At 34.9% G+C, this 22,381-nt stretch overlaps 1 protein-coding gene across 2 annotated transcripts in view; it reads right to left on the bottom strand.

Moving 5' to 3' along the window:
* The window catches only part of COL24A1 (collagen type XXIV alpha 1 chain), a 293,517-nt gene that overhangs the window by 114,353 nt on the left and 156,783 nt on the right, over nucleotides 1-22,381 (bottom strand). For both annotated transcript variants that reach the window (XM_036446684.2, XM_045584381.1), the window contains exons 25-32: nucleotides 19,307-19,360; nucleotides 18,307-18,360; nucleotides 16,922-16,975; nucleotides 15,235-15,288; nucleotides 10,889-10,942; nucleotides 10,536-10,580; nucleotides 10,373-10,417; nucleotides 1,073-1,126 (exon numbers count right to left, since the gene is read on the bottom strand). In XM_036446684.2, coding sequence (XP_036302577.1) covers nucleotides 1,073-1,126; nucleotides 10,373-10,417; nucleotides 10,536-10,580; nucleotides 10,889-10,942; nucleotides 15,235-15,288; nucleotides 16,922-16,975; nucleotides 18,307-18,360; nucleotides 19,307-19,360 — 414 coding nt within the window. The remainder of the gene's footprint in view (nucleotides 1-1,072; nucleotides 1,127-10,372; nucleotides 10,418-10,535; nucleotides 10,581-10,888; nucleotides 10,943-15,234; nucleotides 15,289-16,921; nucleotides 16,976-18,306; nucleotides 18,361-19,306; nucleotides 19,361-22,381) is intronic.

The raw sequence follows: 22,381 nt of genomic DNA, 5'->3' as shown, positions 1-22,381 counted from the left end.
TATATTTTAGAGCATTCTTCTCATTTTTAAATTATCCATTTATCTCTGTTATTAATTAATGTGTAATTCTATCATTAGACTGAAAACTCCATGGTTTCCATTATACTCCAAGTGAAGGTTCTTAACAAATATTTGTTGATTGAATGAATGAATGATCAACTATCCAAATCCAAATACTTGTATTGCAATTAATAAACCAGTTTTGAATCTTGTTTAAGATAAAGAGACAACTCTAATAGGTGTTGAGTATAGAAAAGTTGTCTTCTATTTTATTATTCTCAAAATATAAACATGTTTCAATATCTATTCTGCGTCATTCATTTTACCAATTTACTTCTGTATTTTTCTGTACCATGTCTTGGCCAGGCAGCTCAAATATATGAAACAAAACCCATTTTATCCATTACCAATTGATTTATATTTTATTTATCAGCCTCTCTAACCCTATGACCTGGATGTCAATTTTAAGATGTTAAGACATTTAGTCATGTATGACTATAATAACAAATCTTTTCTTGCATAAGGTCAAATATATTGTCTCTGCTGTTGTCATGGCTCTATTAACACACTTATTTTTTTTTTAAAATGTGTTCTTTATTAAGACTAAATTCTCATTTCACTTCATTCCATCTAATAATATTGGCTGAATGATTATATCAATGGGATATGAACTTTGGTCAGTTCAAGTTTAACAAACATGCATTAAGTAGATATAATATACCAGACATTAAACCTGGAAAGAAGATTGATAAGAATAACTTTTTGACTTTTAGAACTTCCCACTTGCTACTAGCTAAAAATTATGCAAAGGCCACCTATAAAACATTGTGTCAATTGATGTATTAGATCAGCCCAGAAGATTGTAAGACTGTATTGTAAGTCTTAGAAGCTTGTTACAACATATTATATCTGAAGAATGACTTCACAGGCAATAAAAAATAAATTGTGAGAAACTTGGTGTGGCAAGTTCTTTTTCACAATTCATTTTCCATGGAAACTCAATAATTAAATTACATTATTCTAATTATGATGCAAAGTTTTGTATTATTGAAAAGTATAAAGAGAGACTTACTGGTTCTCCTGCAAGTCCCCTGTCACCAGTACTTCCAGGAGGTCCTTGTGATCCCTGAACAAACAAAGGTGAACTTGAAAAGTGATGCTTTAAAAATGTTTTAGACAGTTCCCTTACCTCAGCTTTCTTTTACAATTGTCCCACCTAACTCTCTGTCTACTTCTATTCTTTTTTCTTCCTTTTTGTGATAAAATATACATAACATAAAACTCACCATTTTCACAATTTTTAAATGTACAGTTCTGTGGCTTTAAGTACATCCACACTATTTTGCCACCATCACCACCATCTACTCTTAAACCATTCTATCTTTCCAAACTGAAACTTTATACTCATTAAATAATTGCCTACCTCCCTCCTCTACTATGGCAACCATCATTCTAGTTTCAGTCTCCGAATTTGACTACCTTATAAAGGAATGAATATAATATTTGTTCTTTTGTGCCTGCCTTATTTCATGTAGCACAATGTCTTCAAGACTTATCTATATTGTAACATGTATTAAGATTTCCTTCCTTTTCAAGGTTGAACGACATTCCATAAAATATTATATATATATACTACATTTTGTATATTCATTTATGTGTCAGTGAACATTTGGGATTTCTACCTTTTGGCTACTGTGAATAATGCTCCTATAAACACTGTTGTACAAATATCATTTTGAATCTCTACTTTCAGTACTTTTAGTTATATACCTAGAAGTGAAAATGATAAATTAAATGGTAAGTTTATCTTTAAATGTTTGAAGAATCACCAAATAATTTTTCTATTATACTATAGCCCCACCATTTAACATCCCCATCAGCAATGCACAGGATTCCAGTTTCTCCACATTTTTGCCAACATTGGTTAATGTCTATGTGCATGTGTATGGTTTTTTTTTCTCTAAAATAACAGTCATCCTAATGGGTAGGAAGTGCTATCTCATTGTGGTTTTGATTTGCATTTCTCTAATGACTAGTAATATTGAGCATCTATTCATGTGTTTATTGGCCATTTGTATATCTTCTTTGGAATAATGTCTATTCAATTTCTTTGCCTTTTTTGTCACATTTTTGTTGTGGTCAAGCTTTAAGAGTTCTTTATATCTATGTATATTTTTGTATTTAATTCCTATTCAGTAACAAATAATTATGCATAATTATTTTAAATTTGGATTTTAAATAATTTGAATATTGACAAAAGTACTTTTATGCAAAAATATCCTTGTAATGTGCTAAAAAGTATGATTTATGTCCTTAAAACCTGGTAAAGCACAAGGATTTCAGGCCCTAGATAACCAAATTGAAGCTCTCTCTCTAATGTCTTCTGCCCCCCATGTTTTATACAATGCCATCTATGCCACCATAAAATTGTCTCTTATATGTGGGGGTATATTCTAAAATGGTACATAAAATTCTAAATGAAATTCTAGGCACTCTTTGATTCTCCTATTCAAAGATTTATTGAGCATGCACTGTGTACCAACCACTGATGATTACTAATCTATAATAATAAAAGCACAAAATGCTAATTAAACTGAGCAGCCCAATTACTTTACAAACATCATTCCAGATGTCTGTCTGCACAACCTTCTGGACAAACCCTAACCCTAACCCTAACCCTAACCCTAACCCTAACCCTGGTGGTGGGGGCCGAGGCAGAGGTGATTAGGGGCAATCAGGCAGGCAGGCAGAGGTGGTTGAGGGTGATCAAGGAGGCAGGCAGAGGGGTTAGGGGCAATCGGGCAAGCAGGCAGGAAGGCAGGCAGAGTGGTTAAGGCAGGCAGATGAGTGATTAGGAGCCAGTGGTCCTGGATTGTGAGAAGGATCCCAGATTGTGAGAGGGTTCAGGCCTGGCTGAGGGAAATCCCTCTTCCTGGCCTCCCCCACCCTGTGTGAGAATTTCATGCACTGGGCCTCTAGGGATATATAAAATACTGCCCTTGTCTATTTGAAATCTGCCCCCTCTATATAATTGGCCTTGGGAAGGTTGGCAACTGTACAGTGGATCACAATTACTATTTGTCTTAAAACTAAAAACTAAGAGAAAATACAATATTAGATTAGAAATACAGATATTCAAAATTCCTAGCCACATGCAATCTTCTAAGTTACCATCATTAATGCTATGTTTGGTTATGCATGGTTCTCCTGTTGGAGAAAAGAAGATATGTAAAATCATGGACTTCCATCTGACTAAGACTATTTTAGTAATGAAAATCATAGGCTACCCATTACTCCGGGCTCCTAAATTAAGTGACAGAATCAACATAAGGGATCCTAACTGAAACACACAATGAAAATTTAGAACCTTAAATAATGTCTGCTTAGTTTGCTTTGTAAAGTGTGTTTGTACATAATATCAGCTTCATATATACTTTTAAAGCTGTTAATGGTGCATAAAAGCTGTTTGGCAAAGCTATGAAATGACTTAAGTGGACTCTATTTTTATTGGAGATAAAGGGGAAAAGCGAAAGCTTTTAAAAATAAAAATTCCCTTTAAGGCTTTACAGATGTTACTGAAAATACATTATTTGTAATTGACCTCCTTGCTTCGTGACTTGAACTCAGAAATTACGAATATGATGACCAGGATAATAATGACTGTTATGGTTGCAATTTATTGAGAACCTGTGCCAAACAAATAATAAACATAATTTTTTATAATAATAAAAGTATCTAATTTTAGCCGAGACTGGTTTGGCTCAATGGATAGAGCATTGGCTTGGGGACTGAAGGGTCCCGGGTTCGATTCCGGTCAAGGGCATGTACCTTGGTTGCGGGCATATCCCCAGTAGGGGGTGTGCAAGAGGCAGCTGATCGATGACTCTCTCTCATCGATGTTTCTAACTCTCTATCTCTCTCCCTTCCTCTCTGTACAAAATCAATAAAACATATTTTTTTTAAAAAAGTATCTAATTTTAAATATAGGGAAACTGAGGTCCTGTAATTTGTGCAAAGTGGAAAAAACAGCTGGTAAGTGGAAGAACCAATATTTGCCTTCCAATATGTGCGATCCAATGACATGTTCTTCCTCTATACCAAACTGCTTTCTATTGATTTCAATGAGGAATCATTCAATGCCTTTTCCCTCTTCAACAGATATGTAGAGCATTCTCAAAGACTTTTTATGAGAATAAGCAAAGGAGCATATAAATGTTATTTTCATGGCTATACCTTGACTGTAGAATCATTAAAATTGTGCATCCTGCTTCTCTGAAGATTGGGGGGGAAATAGAGTTAATAATACACACTTTTTGTATTATAAGAATTATGAAATAAATGTTTCTCAAGTATTTTGAGGTATTCCAAAGAAAATTCTATTTAAAGACCTGGTAAGAGTTCCCACTTCTAATATTGGCCAAATTGCTCCTATAAACCAATCTATGTGGAGAAAACTATAAACCTAGGAAAAAAATAATTTTTCAAAAAGATCTGAAGGCCTTCAGGAAAGACCAAAAATAGACAAGAACGAGAGTGGAGAGGTTTACACATAAAAGAGAATGTCACTCGGTGAGTTTCTGATTTTTTAATGGCTTTTAGCTAGAGAGTAAGTCATATAGGATGGTTTTTAAAAAGCAGGATAGAGACCTGAAGTCTCACTGGCATAGAGAATCAGAGGGCAGAATTTGTAGTGATGACAGCTCTTAGAAAATGATGGAAAAGAGAGGAAGCCTCAAAACCTGAGTATAAACTCTTCTTAAGTCTCTTGCTTATATTTGAACTATGTAATGGTAAAATAGACTAAGCAGCCAATCCAAGACTAAAAACAACACTGAACAAAGATTTTCACCTACCACAGAGCCTAGAATCCAGCCCAAATAACTGCCAGCCAAATTTAAAAAAGAAATACCTTTCAAAGGAATATAATAAAGTTTGGAGTCTCTATAATGCATTATTCAAAATGTCCAAGATATAATTTCAAATTATTGGACAGAAAAATGTCCCTTATTCATAAGAAGTGGCAATTAATGGAAATAAAACTCAAAATCACTCAGATGTTAGCTTTTCACACAAAATTTTAAAGTAGTTATCGTAAATAGGATCACTAATGTAAATACACACACACATAGGTGTGTGTGTATATATATACACATATATATGTGTGTGTATATATATATATACTCATGAAGAATAAAGAAATAGGAAATCTCAAAAAAGAAATTATAGAACTGAAATTAAATATCTGACATAAAACTTAAAACTATAATATCACAAATAAAATTTCACTCAATAAGCTTAACAAGTGAGTAAAGAATGATTGGGCTTATCCAATTAAAAAAAGAAAATGAGAAAAAGAAAGGTTGGCATATGAATGTATAGAATCTCAGGGACCTAAGGGATGTCATCAAATGTTTAACATGTATATTTAATTGGAATTTAAGAAGGAAAGAAGAGAGAAGAGAGGGTAGAAAAAAATATCTGGGGGAAAAAAACAAAGTTGAAAAATTTCCAATTTAGTGAAAATACCAATTTATCCATATAAGAAGCTCAGCAAACCTCAAACTCACTATATGCAAAACAAAAATCCCCACAAAAAACAACAACCATCTAGGGGTATCATACTGAAATTGCTAAAAATAAAATAAATAAAGAGAAAACTTGAAAGCAGCCAGAAAAAAAATGTTAACATTATTTGTAGGGGAATAATGATAAAGATGAGTGGACTTCTCAGTAGAAATAATGGAGGTCAAAAGAAAAATGACATCTATTTTTTCTGTGCTAAATAAAATCAAATAAAAGAAAACTATCAACCCAGAATGTTATATCATGTGAAAATATCCTTAAAGAATGAAGGTGAAATAAAGACATTCTTATAAACAAAACTAAGAGAATTAATAACTGTGTTTTCTGATGGTCTTAGGCTCTACAACAGCGATTCTCAACCTGTGGGTTCCGACCCACAGGCTGAGAACCGCTATCAGGGTCAACTAAAACCATCAGGAAACACAGATATTTACATTAGGATTCATTAACAGTAGCAGAATTACAGTTATGAAGTAGCAATGAAAATAATTTTATGGTTGGGTGTCACCACAACACGAGGAACTGTATTAAAGGGTCAAAACATTAACAAGATTGAGAAAAACTGTTCTATAGGCTACAGAGAAATGACAACATTTAGAAATGCAGACCTAATGAAAGGAATGAAGAAAACAAAAAATAAATGCATGGATAAATAAAATAACACTACTTTCTCTTACTATATCTAAAACACACATTTTACTTATTTATATTAAAGCAAAATTTTAACTTGACAATATGGGGTTTAACTTTGCAATATGGGATATATGTATAATTACAGCACAAAATACTGGATGTTAGAAAATGAGATATATGTTTTCAGTTCCTTATAATTATGCTAAGTATTATATGTGGACCCCAACTTAACAATAGATCTGCTTACAACTTTTGACTTTAAAATTGTGTCAAAGTGATATGCATTCAGTACTTTGAGTTTTTAACTTTTTCCTGGCTATCAATATGCAGTTTGATATCCTCTTTTAAAAAAAATATATTTTATTGATTTTTTAGAGAGAGGGAGAGAGAGAGAAAGAGAGAGAGAGAGAGCTGGAAATGTCGATAAGAGAGAGACATCGATCAGCTGTTACTTGCACACCCCCTACCGGGGATGTGCCCGCAACTAATGTACATACCCTTGACCGGAATCGAACCTGGGACCTTTAAGTCTGCAGACTGATGCTTTACCGCTGAGCCAAACCGGTTTTGGCTTGATATCCTCTTGTAATGCTAGGCAGCATTTTGTCAGCTCCCAGTTAGCTATGCAATCATGAGGGTAAGCAACCAATGCTCTATAGTGTATTCACCATGTTAGATGATTTTGCCCAAGTGTAGGCTGATCTAAATGTTCCAAACATGGTTAATGTACACTAAGATAAGCTATCATGTTTGGTAGATTAGATGTATTTTCAGTTTACAATATAACCCATAATCTCATTGTAAGTCGAGGAGCAATTGTATTATATTAACTCTAAGAAGACTATGGAAAGTTAACATGTATACTGTAATCCTTAAACTAAGGGATGGCAAACTACAATAAAACCTGGACCATCACCTGTTTTTTCAAATAAAGTTTTATTGAATTAAAGCCATATTAATTTTTTTGCATACTGTCTGTGGCTGCTTTTACACTATGATGACAGAGCTGAGTAGATGTGACAGAGAACATACAACCCTCAATGCTTAAAATATTTATTTTCTGGCATTTCACAGAAAAAGTTTGCTCACTTTTGACATAAAATAACCACTTAAAAATAACAATGAGAAGTATAGCTAAAAAGCCAATAGTTAAGTTAACATGGAGTTCTCAAAATTATTCAAGACCAAATGAAGGTATTGAACAAAAATACCTCACCACTACAAAGGAAAACAACTATGAAATGGTAGACCTTAATGAGACCATATCAATTATTACATTAAATGGACATGGGCCAAATGCTAATGAAAAGACAGAGATGATCCAAATGAATAAGAAAGCAAGACCCAAATATAAGACACTCACTTTAAATATCAAGACACAGATGGCTTGAAAGTAAATGAAAGGAAAAGATATGCCCAGAAACAGCACGCATAAGGAGGTTGGAAAGACATCAAATAGATTTCAAAACAAATACTATGACCAGGAATGAAAAGTATTACCAGTTATATAGAGGAACATTTTGTAATGATAAATGGATCAGTTGACCAAGAAGACATTATAATCATAAATGTGAATGCTTTAAAATAGAATTTCAAATACATAAAGCAGAATTTAACAGAATTAAAGAGAGAAATAGAGAAAAATAAAATCATAGTTGATTTAATTCTCTAATCTCATTAACTGAAAAAAATATCTAGATAAAAATAAAGTACAAATTGTTATAGTTTGTACAAGACTTAGAAAACTAAAAACAGTTACTCAGGTTTTATCACTTTAATAACACAATGAATAGTAGCCTTTCCTCTTAATTTTCCCCTTGAGAGAGATCTATGTGTGGAAACAATTTTGGTCCATAGACAAATATACTTTCTCCTGGTTATCTGGACTATTAGAGTACTAAATGTGTTACCAATTTTCATGTAATATCTAGTTTTAGAATTGTGACAAGTTAGATATTTTGTTTTATTTTACAGATGAGGAAAATATGATCCAGAGAGCTAACCAATTTCACCAAGACTATACATATAGCTAACAGGAACATGCAGTACTAGAACAAAGGTCAATCTGACCTCCAATCCATTTTACATCTTTTTATTTTATAACACTGGAGACACTGAGATTACTGTGCGGGATCAAAGAAATAAATCTTTGGAGCTGTCTGGATTTCTTGGGTGGATTGATACCAGCTTTCTTAAGATCTCAAAAGTATAGTTCAGTTCAATCAAGAAGAAGGAGACAGTGTAGGTATAGAGCTAAGTAAACCTCAACAACTAATACAAACTCATGATTTAATATCCAACCCATGTCAACCACTAAAGTAATTTACTCTTCTAGTTATCTATGAAACTTGCTTGTCATAAGCTATGGTTACTAAGTGGCTCTAGTGAATTTTATATTTGACTAGAGACCTGGTGGTGCATGAATTCATGCAACAGTGGGGTCACTCAGCCTGGCCTGCACCCTCTCACAATCCAGGACCCCTCAGGGGATGTTGGACTGCTGGTTTCGGAATGATCCCCAGGGGGATCTGGCCAAAACTAGCAATCCAACATCTTTCGAGGGATGTAGCAATGCAGGAAGCACCAGGATGCCGGGAGAAGCCCAAGCCAGGTCCAGGCACTGCTCCCATTCATCTCAGCCCTGCTCATCCCAGCCCCACTGCGCTTGCCCCTGCCACAGATGCTGGAGAGGCTGCGCTGCTGCAGCTGTGCTCTCCAGCCATGAGCCTGGCTTCTGGCTGAGCAGCACTCCTGCTGTGGGAGCGCACTGACCACCAGAACACAGCTCCTGTGTTGAGCGTCTACCCCCTGGTGGTCAGTGTGCATTATAGCTGTAGCAACCAGTTGACTGGTCATTTGGTCATTCAGTCACTTAGGCTTTTATATATATCGATTGGGGAAATCAAATATAAAATTTTATATTTATCCAGAAATATATGATGGGCTTGATGAACTTAATGAGCTCCAAGTTCTCCACTCATTACAACATATTAGCTTTGTATACAGCCTAGCAAAATAAAAATAAAAAAATCTATATAAACACCATTTACATTAATATATAAAAACTCACATGAGGAATATTAATATTCAAAGAATATACTTTGGGGATTACACCAGCCAATAATACAATGCCACAGAAAAGTTATTTTTCTGGATACAGTCATTTTTCTCTTTTAGATCTCATATTTTAGGTTTGTCCACTGTCAAATATAATGCTATTATGAAAACTAATAGGCAGGGGGCAGCAGAGTTCAAAAAGGACTAAGTAAATGTGACAGTGACAATTACTATGGCAGTTAAAACATTTTTCTCTTATACTTCTTTGACTCTTCAATTGCAGGCTATTAAAATATTATCTAATTCTATAACTTTAATTATATACACTTATATGTATTACAAATAAAAATTTCATAATTAAAAATTATTATTCCAAATGAAAGTAATTAAAAATACCCATGTACATTTAAGCTTAAATGCTCAAAATTATATATATGTAATATCGATATATATGCATGTCTGTGTACATATGTGTATATGTATCTTTCTATTTTCTTTCTTTAAAAGCAGTTTTGCCCCTCAGTTAATGATGATAATCACAGAACTTGTTGCCTCTCAGGGAAAAAAATATTTGTTATTATAAGAAATATCTACTATTACATAACATTAAAAACTCTCAGAGCATTGCCATAGGAAAGCCTGATGACACACCTATCTCCACACTGTGAAAGGGTCTAAATAACAAGTTAAAATAAAATGAAAGGCAAGAAGCCTCAAGGAAGTTTCCTGTTATGTCAGCTTTATTAATATCCATTATATTTATGTAATATCACAGGAAGTTTCCTGTTATGTCAGCTTTATTAATATCCATTATATTTATGTAATATTCCATTATACTTAATATTCCATTATATTTTATTTTGAAATGGATTTTAGAGAAAAACTAACCACAACTAGGATGAAAGTTATCAACCACCAGCTTATAGATCTGTATAAAAAAGGCTCAGAATAAATAAGCCATTTGCCCAAATTAAAACACTGATCTAATGACTGAAGAAAAGAACTTGTATTGTTCGTCCAACATACTAAATATTAAACAACAGTTGTGTCAGAGAGTAAAGTAGGCAAGATTGTTCATTGCTTATTTTTAATCACTTACTGGTTTCCCTTGAACTCCTCTCTCTCCAGGGTTTCCAGTCTTACCCTGCATAAGAAAGAAAATGATGGGATCAGGTAGCTTCCTCTCTAAATATTAACCATACACCAAGGACAATGAAAGGTTTTAAGTGATTATCTTTCATGTAAAATGATACACTACTTACAGTAAGACCATGAAGTCCTCTTTTCCCTTGATCTCCTTTTTCACCCTAAGAAAGTATCAATACCAACTGAGTTAATAAGATTGTAAATGGTGGTGTCAAACATGGGAGCATACACTCACTCACAAAAATATCAGACATCATGCACACAGTTCAGTATTAAATATTACATTTCTGTGTGTGATAAAAAGTTATGTATGTTATATCTTATTTAGACTACAAGAAATTGTAGAGCCATACTTTTTTTTTAAGGACATGCCTCAGTTTTTAGACAGTTAGAACATCTGTCTAATAATATTTGGAACATACGGGCTCCAAATAACAACTGTGTGTGAAATGAGAAGCTCAGTGATTACCTTGGCACCCTGTGTACCTTGTTCCCCAGAGAGGCCATCTGTTCCTCTTGGTCCCTAGAAATGGGAAAAATGTCCTTTTGTTAATCTGAAATGTTCCATTTTTATTGTTATGTACCCTTACGAAAGAAGATGTTCTTCTTTAGTTGATGAACTCCTGCTTGTTTCTGTGCCATAGCCACATAAAAGAATACAACTGGGTATAAGTATAAACCCATTTGCATGAGAGAACCAAACTAGTGTTTTCAAGATTGAATATCAAATGGTAAATCAGGTGACCACAAAAATAACGGATTCAGTTGTTGAGGTAGCTAAAGTATAGGATGGTTTTTTGAGTATTTTGTTCATACTATTATTTACTCAGCAGTCATTCAGGATTTATTCTAAAACAATTCTAAATTAATTTAAAGGAAGGGGAGGGTGGGAAGGAAGAGTTCAACCAATGATTATGTATGCATAATCCATGGACACAGACAATGGAATGAAGAGGGTGTAGGGTGGGGGCAGGAGCGGGATGAAAAAGATCAATGAGGTGGAGGGTATTTATGTAATATTTTCAATAATAAATATTTTTTAAAAAGTAAAGCATTCTAAAAAAATTAAATGAAAGTGTCTGATTTGTTTGTCCAAATAGTCTTCTTACGTCTTATATTTTTGGAACAGCACTTTTTCTACTTATTAGAAAAATGAGTACTGATTGCACTGTACTTGCTGTGCACTTCCTTGGCAATAGTCACTGGAAGACGGCAGGGGCACAGAAAGGGGGGAAATGCTGCTGGGAATATTCATGTAAATTTAGAACTTCTCAGCTAAGTTACCAACATACTGTTCATTTAGTTATTAGTTGTGAAGAAGCATTAGGTGCAAAAGTTATTCTCTAATAAAATGGCATTATGTCTCCCTGTATAAATTATAACTGTCCTTGGATGATCTTAAAGTCATTTTCAAGGGAAGTAATCCAATTCTACCAACCATTTACTGAATACCTACTGTGGACAAGGCTTTGCATGAAGTGTTATGGGGATATCCTATCTAATAAAAAAGTAATATGCAAATTTACCATTACTCCAACACACAAGATGGCTGCCCCCATGTGGACACAAAATCGCCACCACAAGATGACAAGCAGGAGAGGGCATTCGCGAGGGGCCAGGCCTTCAAGAGAGGGAAGTTGGGGGCCAGATCAAGTCTGCAGGGAAGAACAGTTGGGGAGGACCAGGCCTGCAGGGGAGGGCAGTTAAGGGTGACCAGGCCTGTAGGGGAGGACAGTTAGGGGCAAACAGGCTGGCAGGGGAGCAGTTAGGCATCAATCATGCTGGTAGGGGAGTCGTTAGTGTTGATCAGGCTGGCAGACAGAAGCAGTTAGGGCAATCAGGAAGGCAGGCAGGTTAGCTGTTGGGAGCCAGCAGTCCTGGATTGTGAGAGGGCAGTTGAACATCCCTTGGGGGTTCCCAGATTTGAGAGGGTGCAGGGTAGGCTGAGGGACACCCCTTCCTGGTGGGTGTGCACCGGGCCTTTAGTACAGTTATAAGAAAGTTTCTCCATAGGAAGCACAGAGAATGATAAGTAAATTACATAAATGACTATAGTATAGAAGGAGACAGGCATGTTAAGGGCAAGAGACAGGAGTTACGGGGTGAGGAACTTTCACATGTTTATAAAGGGAATGAAGATATCATTTTTGACAGGGGAGATAGTGCTCTTGAAGGAACTCTAGATAGAGATAGGATAAGGAAAGGATATAGAGGCAGAAATAAAGATATTCCCAAATTTTAAAAAAAGTACTTTGGTTAGATGAGCTATTGATTACATATAGTATTTTTTTTTTATTTCTATATTAAGAAACAATTGTGTGAAGACTGGGACTTAAAAGGTGAAGGATTGGAATTTATAATTAAACCGATACATAACAATCCTTTTTCAGTTGCTTTTCCAACATGGTACCCATTTCCGTGGAAGAGCCACAGATTAGAATTTTTATTGTTCTAACCATTCTACATCTTTCATAGAAAACCTTAAAGCATTACATATTGCTAATAGTTATTTCAACCTTTACTCCCCACTTTATTCTTTAGTAGCATAATCAGAATAAAAATATTACTCCATTGTATGTTTCTACCTCGTCCTTCCAGAATCTAGAGGAAGGGTACAAAATCTAAAGTCCTCTCATGATCAAAGGCCCAATCCATGGGCAAGAAAGGAGATGAGGTTGACTGCCCTGCGTGTTTGTCAGGGCAGCTAGACACAACAGTGTGTACTGGTGAGACACCAGGGAATGAGCTCCGCCCCAAGGAGTTAGATGTACACATAAGGAACAGCAAGCAGCTCAGGCTGTGCTTATTGCTGGTGACCCATAAGGCTAAGTAAGTCACTAACTCAGTAGAGAATCCGCTGACCTATATTTTCTGTAGAGGGATATGACTGTGTTATATTAATTACTTTTGGTATATAAAATTACTTTACTTCTCTTAAATAACTATTCCTAAACCAAATTTTCACAGGTTTTCATTTTTTGAAAGTGAGTTAGGCTGAGAAGGAACAATTTAAGGTGCTGAGATCATATCCATCATGGAAAAGGACTGATGAGAGAGAGGAGAAGCAGAAAGATAGTAGGTGTCAGATAAAATGGAAATTCCTAATACTACCATATATTCTTCCTCAAATATTTGAGTCGTCTGTACCTTTTTGTATTCCCAATGTTCATTGATAGCCTGAAATATTTTTTTAGTAAAGAATGCATTTTTGTTCTAAACAAAGTCTCATTGTTTAAAAAGTACTGGCTGAACTTTAAATAACGATGAGAAGCCATTTGGGGAAAGAATCAGGAAAATGTATTTGGAAGGTGAAAAGAAAATAGATCCTTGAAGAGGTGAGAGTTGAGGACAATGTGGCAAATCAGGAAACAGTAATAATCTACCCAGAGATCATACAGAGGTCAGAAAATCGCAGTGCAAATCAACGTCCCATATGGTTATGAGAAGGCACAAGTGGTTCAGGAGCAGATCTTGCTTGGGTACATGGTTTCTGATGGGATGATCAATAAGAACTCAATTACTTAATTAACAAAAAGCACAAATCTTTCTTCTTTATTTCACGTGTCACAAAATTGGTTGAACTTTCCCACTATGAGTAATACTAAGTTGAATAAACATATTTGACCTGACCAAGTAGTGCATGCTGGCAGGATACTGACCATCAAATGACATTCTGTGAGCCCAGATCATCTACCGTTATTTTTTATTTTATTATTTTAAATCTCAGTTGGGCTAAAAACAGATGTGGCCAACAGGATTATTTATAGACTGTAAATCTATCACCCACTAAGGAAAATTGTTTTTTAGCAACGAAAGAATAAAAGACAAATGTGCTCTCACCTAAAACACAGGACATGACATTATAACCATTCTTTCAAACTGAGCACTCGTGTGCCAACTGAAAGGACAATTTTTGTTTTGCTTTTAACCTTTGTCAGTTGGAGACCACGCTCATAGAAATTTTAAGTATTTTCTTCACTACCTATAAAATCAAGATACAGCATGGGAGAAAAAAAGAATTCTTAAAGCCAACAGTTTCAAATTAATCAAGGGAAAAATACTCCTTAATATTCTATGCAGTATTGAATAGGCGTAGGCTTTGGAGGTACACACATTAAGGTTGGAATCCTAGTTGTACCATTTCTCTGTGCATGTATAAAGTCATACGTTGAAACTCTGGGCCCCACTTTCCTTGTCTGAAATATAATATCTGAGATTCTGCTTCCCCTTGTTAGGGTGGTTTGAGTATTAAGTAAGATAATACAGTGTATGTAAAAGTGCCAGGCATGCAGCAAATTGTGGTTCTTATTTCTTTAAACAAACAAACAAACAAACAAAAAACAAAATAAGATTTAATGTTTCAAAAGAAGAGAGTAAGATTTTTCATTTAATTCTGCATGATGATCATATCACCTCTTATTCATCCCATATAACTTCATTCCATTTCCCATTGCACTTATTTTGTTATGATGCTACTATTCCTTGCTCTGTGAGCCTCTTGTGAGTAAAATAAGAATTTATTTAAAAATCTTCACATTAATAGCTCCCTCAAAGAATGAAACTGGAAGCTGGGAGTAAGAAAGAAGAATTCTATATGAATTTGTGGAATTCACAGCAGAAATGCATGGTTTTATAAATACAAATGATTATGAGTAATTATTTCAATAAATATAGGTAGTAATAATATAATGAAAACAAGGGGGAAATCCAATAATGTCTCAGCACAATTTAGAATATGTAAAGCTATTTTTGTGGAACACATCATAAGGAAGTAATTTTTGAGATGAAGATAACTTCCCTCATTAGATAACTTACCCTCCGTCCTTTAGGACCTTGACTCCCAGGTGGTCCTCTTGCCCCAACATGACCCTACGTGATGAAAATTTTAAAATCAGTTATATGATTCACAGGAATGTAATCAGAATAGTAGTTATACCCTTTCTTAAAACATGTAATTCTCCTTGGGAATTCTTAAAATAAAATTGGTTGGCCTGGCTGGTGTGACTCAGTGGTTAAGTGTTGACCCATGAACCAGGAGGTCATGGTTCAATCCCCAGCCAGGGCACATACCTGGATTATGGGCTCAATTCCTACTGTGGGGCATGCAGGAGGTAGCCGATCCATGATTCTCTCTTATCATTGATATTTCTATCTCTGTCTCCCTCTCCCCTCCTCTCTCAGAAGTCAATGAAAACAGCAAAACACACATATACTAGTAAAAATTGATTAATCTCCTAAAATATGCTTTATTTTAATAAGTACCATATTTTTCTCCCCCAAAATTGTGCTTTTGATGTTCCTTCTATTTGGAGTAGTTTCATTTCTAGGCATTTACACTATGTACAAAGAATGAGGAACTTTCAATATTCATGAGTCGTTTTCTGGAGGAACATACAGAAATCAGTAGTGGAGGAAGACACCAGTCTACCCTGCCTGGTTCCTTAAAGTAGCAATGACCATCACTGTAAGACTTTTTTCCCATTATTCTAGACATTTATGACAATCCCATAGCACAAAGATAGTTTTTTTTTTCTGTTACTATGGAAAAACCCATACAAAATGTTTCCAATTAACATGCCACAAAACTAGCCTATAATGAAGATTAAGTTGCCATTAAGTCAATTACAATGAATTATTTTTATGCCTTATAGTCTTCAATAAAGGCTTAATTAGAAAACGAATTTTATTTATCTATATAACATTAGGTAAATAAAACCAGTAAACATGTACAATATCTCAAATTTATTATCTGATGTTAGTAAAAAGATTGGCAACTGTGTCCTTAGATTAGTATTCCTAATTTTATAAGTCAACACCATTATCTTTCACTATACTGTAAAATGTGGATTGTCTACAAAAAAGCATCTTCACAAAATAGCATAAACTATTTCTCATTAGAATAATTTTGCTTAGGGGATCATAAAGGCTTACCTCTCATATTTAAGTTCACAAACACTGTTATATTTTGATAAGCAAACATTATACCGTAAGAGAAAAGATGTTATTTTCTTTCTCTAAACAAAAACAGAGTATTTTGAAAAACTTCAGTTTTGTTTAATAAAGGTATATTCTCTATAAATTGTGTTTGGTTGAAAATACTTACAAATTCCTAAAGGAAACAAACAAACAAACCACAAAACATTGGAACTTATGCTTGTGATTTGCATATTCAATTGGTCTCACTTGTAATCTTGACTACTGATCCTATCTTCTTATATGTGGTTATTCAAAAGAAAGTTTAAATGTCTTTTTAGTTTTAGGCAGCATAATTGAAACTGGTTGTACTATTAGAAGCGGGCAGAAGCTTATGTAACAAGTAGAGGTGAGGAAATTCAAGACACCATGACGTATTTTAGCGTGCTTTGCATTGATTGGGGAGAGAGGGAGCCTCCATCAGTTTTACACATTACTTATTTTGCATAAAAACATAGCATAACCAAAATGATGGGTTTAAATTTATACAGACACTCTAGAAGGGATATTAAATCTTCTCTGTACTTACAGGTAAGCCAGGTGGACCCACGGGTCCTGGGACCCCAGGAGGACCTGGATATCCCTATAATTTGAATAAAAATATAAAAGACATAAACTCTCCTAATTATTTTCATTAAAGAAAAACCAGTAAATTATAAGTAATAATAAAAAGCAATAATCTGATCTTTCTCTCTTATCCTAGATATAAGAGGCTACAGGAAATATTCCACAGAAAAAAAATCCTATATAATAAAAGAGTAATATACAAATTGATCCTAATGGCAGAATGACCAGGAACAACTAGTCGCTATGATTTACACTAACCACCAGGGAGCAGATGCTCAATACAGGAGGCGTGGTCAGTGCGCTTCCACAGGGGGAGCACAGCTCAGCCAGAAGCTGGCTCATGGCTGACCAGCGCAGTGGTAGTGGCAGGAGCTTCTCCTGCCTCTGCAACAGCGCTAAGAATGTCCGACTAACGGCCATTAATTGGACATTCCCTGAGGGCTCCCGGGCTGCCAGAGAGATGTCTGACTGCCAGCTTAGGCCTACTCCTCCAGGGAGCAGACCTAAGCTGGCAGGTGGGCATCCCCCAAGGGGTCCTGGACTGCGAGAGGGTGCAAGCTGGGCTGAGGGGCGCCCTCCAAGTGCACGAATCTTCATGCACTGGGCCTCTAGTAATTACAGGAAAGCTGTGTATCCTTTTATTAGAAATTCTTTGCCTGGAAAATAATTGGCTATCCAGAATCACATATTATAACTTATTGAGAATATTCATTTATCTTCTGAAGTTTATGTTATATAAATTATGAAACCACATAATTTTCAGAAGTCATGGAATTTAATAATTAATGAGTGCCTAGGTGTAAAAATATACGGGCTACCCAATTTTAGGAGGACCACACCCTCTATGCTATTGATACTGATTCAGGGAATGTTTTAGGAGGCAATAATTCCTAAATTTGATTTGTCTTTGGGTATGTTAAATTTCCTAGCTGACAACAACTGTAGATAGTTATAAACAACAACAACAACAACAACAACAACAACCCTAGACTGCTTTTCTGATAATATAGAAGTCAAATCAGTAAAGAATAATTTAGGTAAACTAAAACTGTAGACAGTATTATGTGCTATTACAATATATTTTCTAAAAGCAAGATTCTTGTATTGATAATAATCATTTGTTCTAGTTTCTCTCACATTTAAAAATATCTGATTTGAAAGATTTTTACCTTTCATACAGCATTCTAAAAGGTAAACTGTTTAAAGGAAAAGAAAATTCTAATGGTAATTCACTATACAATAGCATTTTTCACTTACTTAAATTGCATTCAAAATAATTCTACCTCTGGAATGCCTCAACTTTGTTATGTTCTTTGGAAACATATCTTTCAAATCACTGACTCTTACCATAGCACCCTTCTCTCCCTGGGGACCTACTGGACCTGGACTTCCACGCTCTCCCTTTGAACACAAAGAGATAAGAGGAACATTGAGGCAGGTTAGTTAGTCATGACTGAGCTACATCTAGACAGAAAACTTGTCCATTTGAATCATAACTTACATGCACACATTATTCTAATTTCCAATTTTTTTTAATTTTGCATTTCAACCAAAAATTTAAAACTTAGAACATATAGTCAGGGGATGGTGGGTAGGAAGAGATCAACCAATGAACTTGTATGTATTATGTATAACCTGTGGACACAGACAATGGGGTTACTTCAGGAGAAGACTGGAGATGGCTGGAAAAGGTTAATGGGAGAAAAGGGGAACCTCTGTAATATTTTCAACAATAAAGATTAAAAAAAAGAAACTTATAGGATGTCCCCCCAAATGTAAATCCACTTTAACAGCTGATAACTCCCAACTTTCACTCTTTTTCAGGTTTAACTGATTTGAAAAAATAGGTGAAGTCAGACAAAGCTTTGAATAAAGAAAATTTATCCTAAAATGCCAAATGACTCTTTTTATGGGGATACATAAGACAAAGTTTATGGTACAAAACTGGCAACAGTCAATGAATTGAGGATGCACAGGTACCAAATGAAATGATTCTTGATGTTTGTGATTTCATTGCTTCACATTATCAGCAGTGCCTGGAGTAGAATGGTTTAAAGATAGGCATTGACCAAAGAAACTTATTCATTTCTGCAGATTCTTTTAAAAATTGAAAAGAACTGTATGTTAATAAACACTGACTTTATAATCATTCAAAGTGCACACACATTTTGGATATACCCTATATATGCTAGTAGCTATATTTCAAAATATTTAAAAGATTCTGTGTAGGTAATGTGTTTGAAATTATGAGTGATTTCTAATTAACATTAAATATATCATACGAATGACTATCTTTTAAGTATAGATTAACAGTGTCACTACTGAACAAAATAATGAAATAAATTACCTTTTCACCAATGCTTCCAATAATTCCAACTTCTCCAGGTAAACCAACAGCTCCCTTTCAGAAAAAAAAAATACATATATTGCATTGCTCATATAGCATCTTGTTTTAAATAATTTGAAATTATTATTTTCCATTCTAACCAATTCTAAAATTTATCTTAGAGTAAAATCCTCTCTAGTATAGGTGTCTAGACTTTGACTTCACATCAGAATTAATTAATCTGTTGAGTCAATAAACAGATCTATGTGAATGTCTGTGTGACAGGCCATTGCTGAAAGGCACTGAGTTTCAATTTAAAACATAGTCCCTGATTTTGTGGGATTTATAATCCAGTAAATTTTATAAAAAGTGATGTATTCAGTTTTTCTTTTTAAATTGATGTATAACTGACATGTAATATTAGTTTCAGGTATACAATGTAACGATTCAATATTTGTATACATTGTAAAATTACCACAGCTTTTATGTTTTATTCTAGCTATGTGGATCTACTTGATGCTTTCTTCTATTTTATATCTCTTTGTTGAAGTGCCAAATGTGTTTATCCATTCTTCTCCCAAGTTTGTGACCATTACTAAAAAATTAAATTAACTAAGTCTAGTTACTATCCATCATCATACAAAGTTACAAAATATTTTTCTTGTGATGAGAACATTTACTCAGCTTCTTTTAATTGTGCAACGCAATATCATTGACTATAGTCACCATGTTGTACATAACACCCCCATGACATTTATTTTATAATGGGGAGTTTGTACCTCTTGATCCCCTTCACCCATGGGACTCAGACAAACAGAGAGACAATTCTTCCCAGGCTACCACGCCAAGACACTGCACAGACAGCAGGCTGAAACACACGCAGTCTCCCTGTGACGAGGCCTGTCTACTAGTCCTGGGGCTTTGGCATCAGGGGCAGGTTTCAAGTTTGAAATATGAAATATGAATTTACCTTACCTAACATATTAGATTATTAATTCCTTTGTATATTTACTCCAGAGTAAATGTCTTTGTTTTCTACAAAGACAAATTCTTTTTTTTAAATTATATTTTATTATAACATATTAGATTATTAATTATATTATATTATAATTAAATTATATTATATTATAATATATTAGATTATTAATTCCTTTGTATATTTACTCCAGAGTAAATGTCTTTGTTTTATATATTATAACACCCCCATGACATTTATTTTATAATGGGGAGTTTGTACCTCTTGATCCCCTTCACCCATGGGACTCAGACAAACAGAGAGACAATTCTTCCCAGGCTACCACGCCAAGACACTGCACAGACAGCAGGCTGAAACACACGCAGTCTCCCTGTGACGAGGCCTGTCTACTAGTCCTGGGGCTTTGGCATCAGGGGCAGGTTTCAAGTTTGCCACACATCCAGAGGCTACAGAGCTGGTCGCAGGAAACATAGCCCAGGGGACACCAACTTTGTGTTCTCCACTGGCCTTGCTACAGTTCACTGATACCACCCAGAAAGGAGCTTCTACACTCATGTGGAAGTCCAATATTTGCAACGGTTGCCTAGGGGATACCTCCAGATCACCGGGTCTGGAGGCCAGCAGGATTTATCACTGTGGTTTCATAGGACCACATCTTTTTGCAAATGTTGAAGGCTGCTGCCTGAGAGTGGCTTCCAATCAATTTGAAACTATGTGCTGACTGAGGCCCCTCCCTCTGGAATAAGAACAGATCTTGGCACACTCTCAGCAACTGGGACTGATCAAGATTAAATCAGGGTGCTGAGATCAATAATTAGGAGGGTTTGGCAGACACCTGAGAGCTAAGGCAAGATTGAACCATAATTGTATCTCCTACACACAGCTACTCCTTCAAGTCTGGAGTGGTAGCTCTTTAGCTTAATACATAAAAACAAACAGAGAGAATCAAGTAAAATGTAGAAACACAGGAAAATGTTCAAATGTGGGGAAAAGGAGACATTTGTAATACTTTCAACAATAAAGGTTTAATTTTTTAAAAAGGAAATAAGAAGATAAAACTCTAGAAAAGAAACTCAATGAAATTGAAATAAGTAATTTACCTGATAAAGAGTTTAAAGAAATGATCACAAACTTGGGAGAAGAATAGATAAACACAGTGAGCACTTCAACAAAGAGATATAAAATAGGGGAAAGCACCAAGCAGACCTCACTTAGCTAGCATAAAAAGCACAGAATCATTTCTGGTTTAGGTCACAAATCAACTTGTTCAATAAATGCAAAATAATATGAAGAAAGCTTTATTAAACACATATTTATATGCCCATCCATAGACCCTGGGTGCAAAGAAGAGTAAATATACAAAGGAATTAATAATCTAATATGTTAGGTAAGGTAAATTCATATTTCATGCAAGTTAATAGAAGAAAAAGTAAAATGCTATATAATGCAAAGGCAGGGGATATTATATCCTGTTGAGAACATAAGAAAGGACTTTATAGAGAAGGCAGTATTTGAGGTATGGCTTACTGTTGACGAGATGAAATGTTGGAAGTATATTCAAAATGGAATGATTTGAACAGAAGGTGGGAGGTAGCAAGTGGTAAAACACTTAGCAAACATAAAACAAATCCAGATTGTTTGAGATACAAAATATGTACAAGAAATAGACTGGCATAAATATATTGGTGATATACTATTAAGAGTTTTGAATGTCAAGAGAGAAATTTGTGTTTGTGGTATTTACAGAAGAATTTGTCTTTGTAATCGAAACCGGTTTGGCTCAGTGGTAGAGCGTTGGTCTGCGGACTGAAATGTCCAGGTTCGATTCCGGTCAAGGGTATGTACATTGGTTGCAGGCACATCCCTAGTAGGGGGTGTGCAGGAAGCAGCTGGTCGATGTTTCTCTCTCATCAATGTTTCTAGCTCTCTATCCCTCTCCCTTCCTCTCTGTGGAAAATCAATAAAATATAATTAAAAAAAAAAGAATTTGTCTTTGTAGAAAAACTATTGTAGGTTTGAGTAACTAGGAATGACAAGACTGTATTCACTGTGTAGAGATGAGAAAAACAGAAAATGGGCATGTAGTCAGAAGTAGTCCAGGTTAAGTGTAATGACTCTTA

This window comes from Pipistrellus kuhlii, unplaced genomic scaffold (genome assembly GCF_014108245.1).
Source record: "Pipistrellus kuhlii isolate mPipKuh1 unplaced genomic scaffold, mPipKuh1.p scaffold_m20_p_2, whole genome shotgun sequence".
In the NCBI taxonomy this organism is placed as follows: Eukaryota; Metazoa; Chordata; class Mammalia; order Chiroptera; family Vespertilionidae; genus Pipistrellus; species Pipistrellus kuhlii.
Note: the sequence above shows the minus strand (reverse complement) of the source record. Positions and strands in the feature narration are given on the sequence as shown.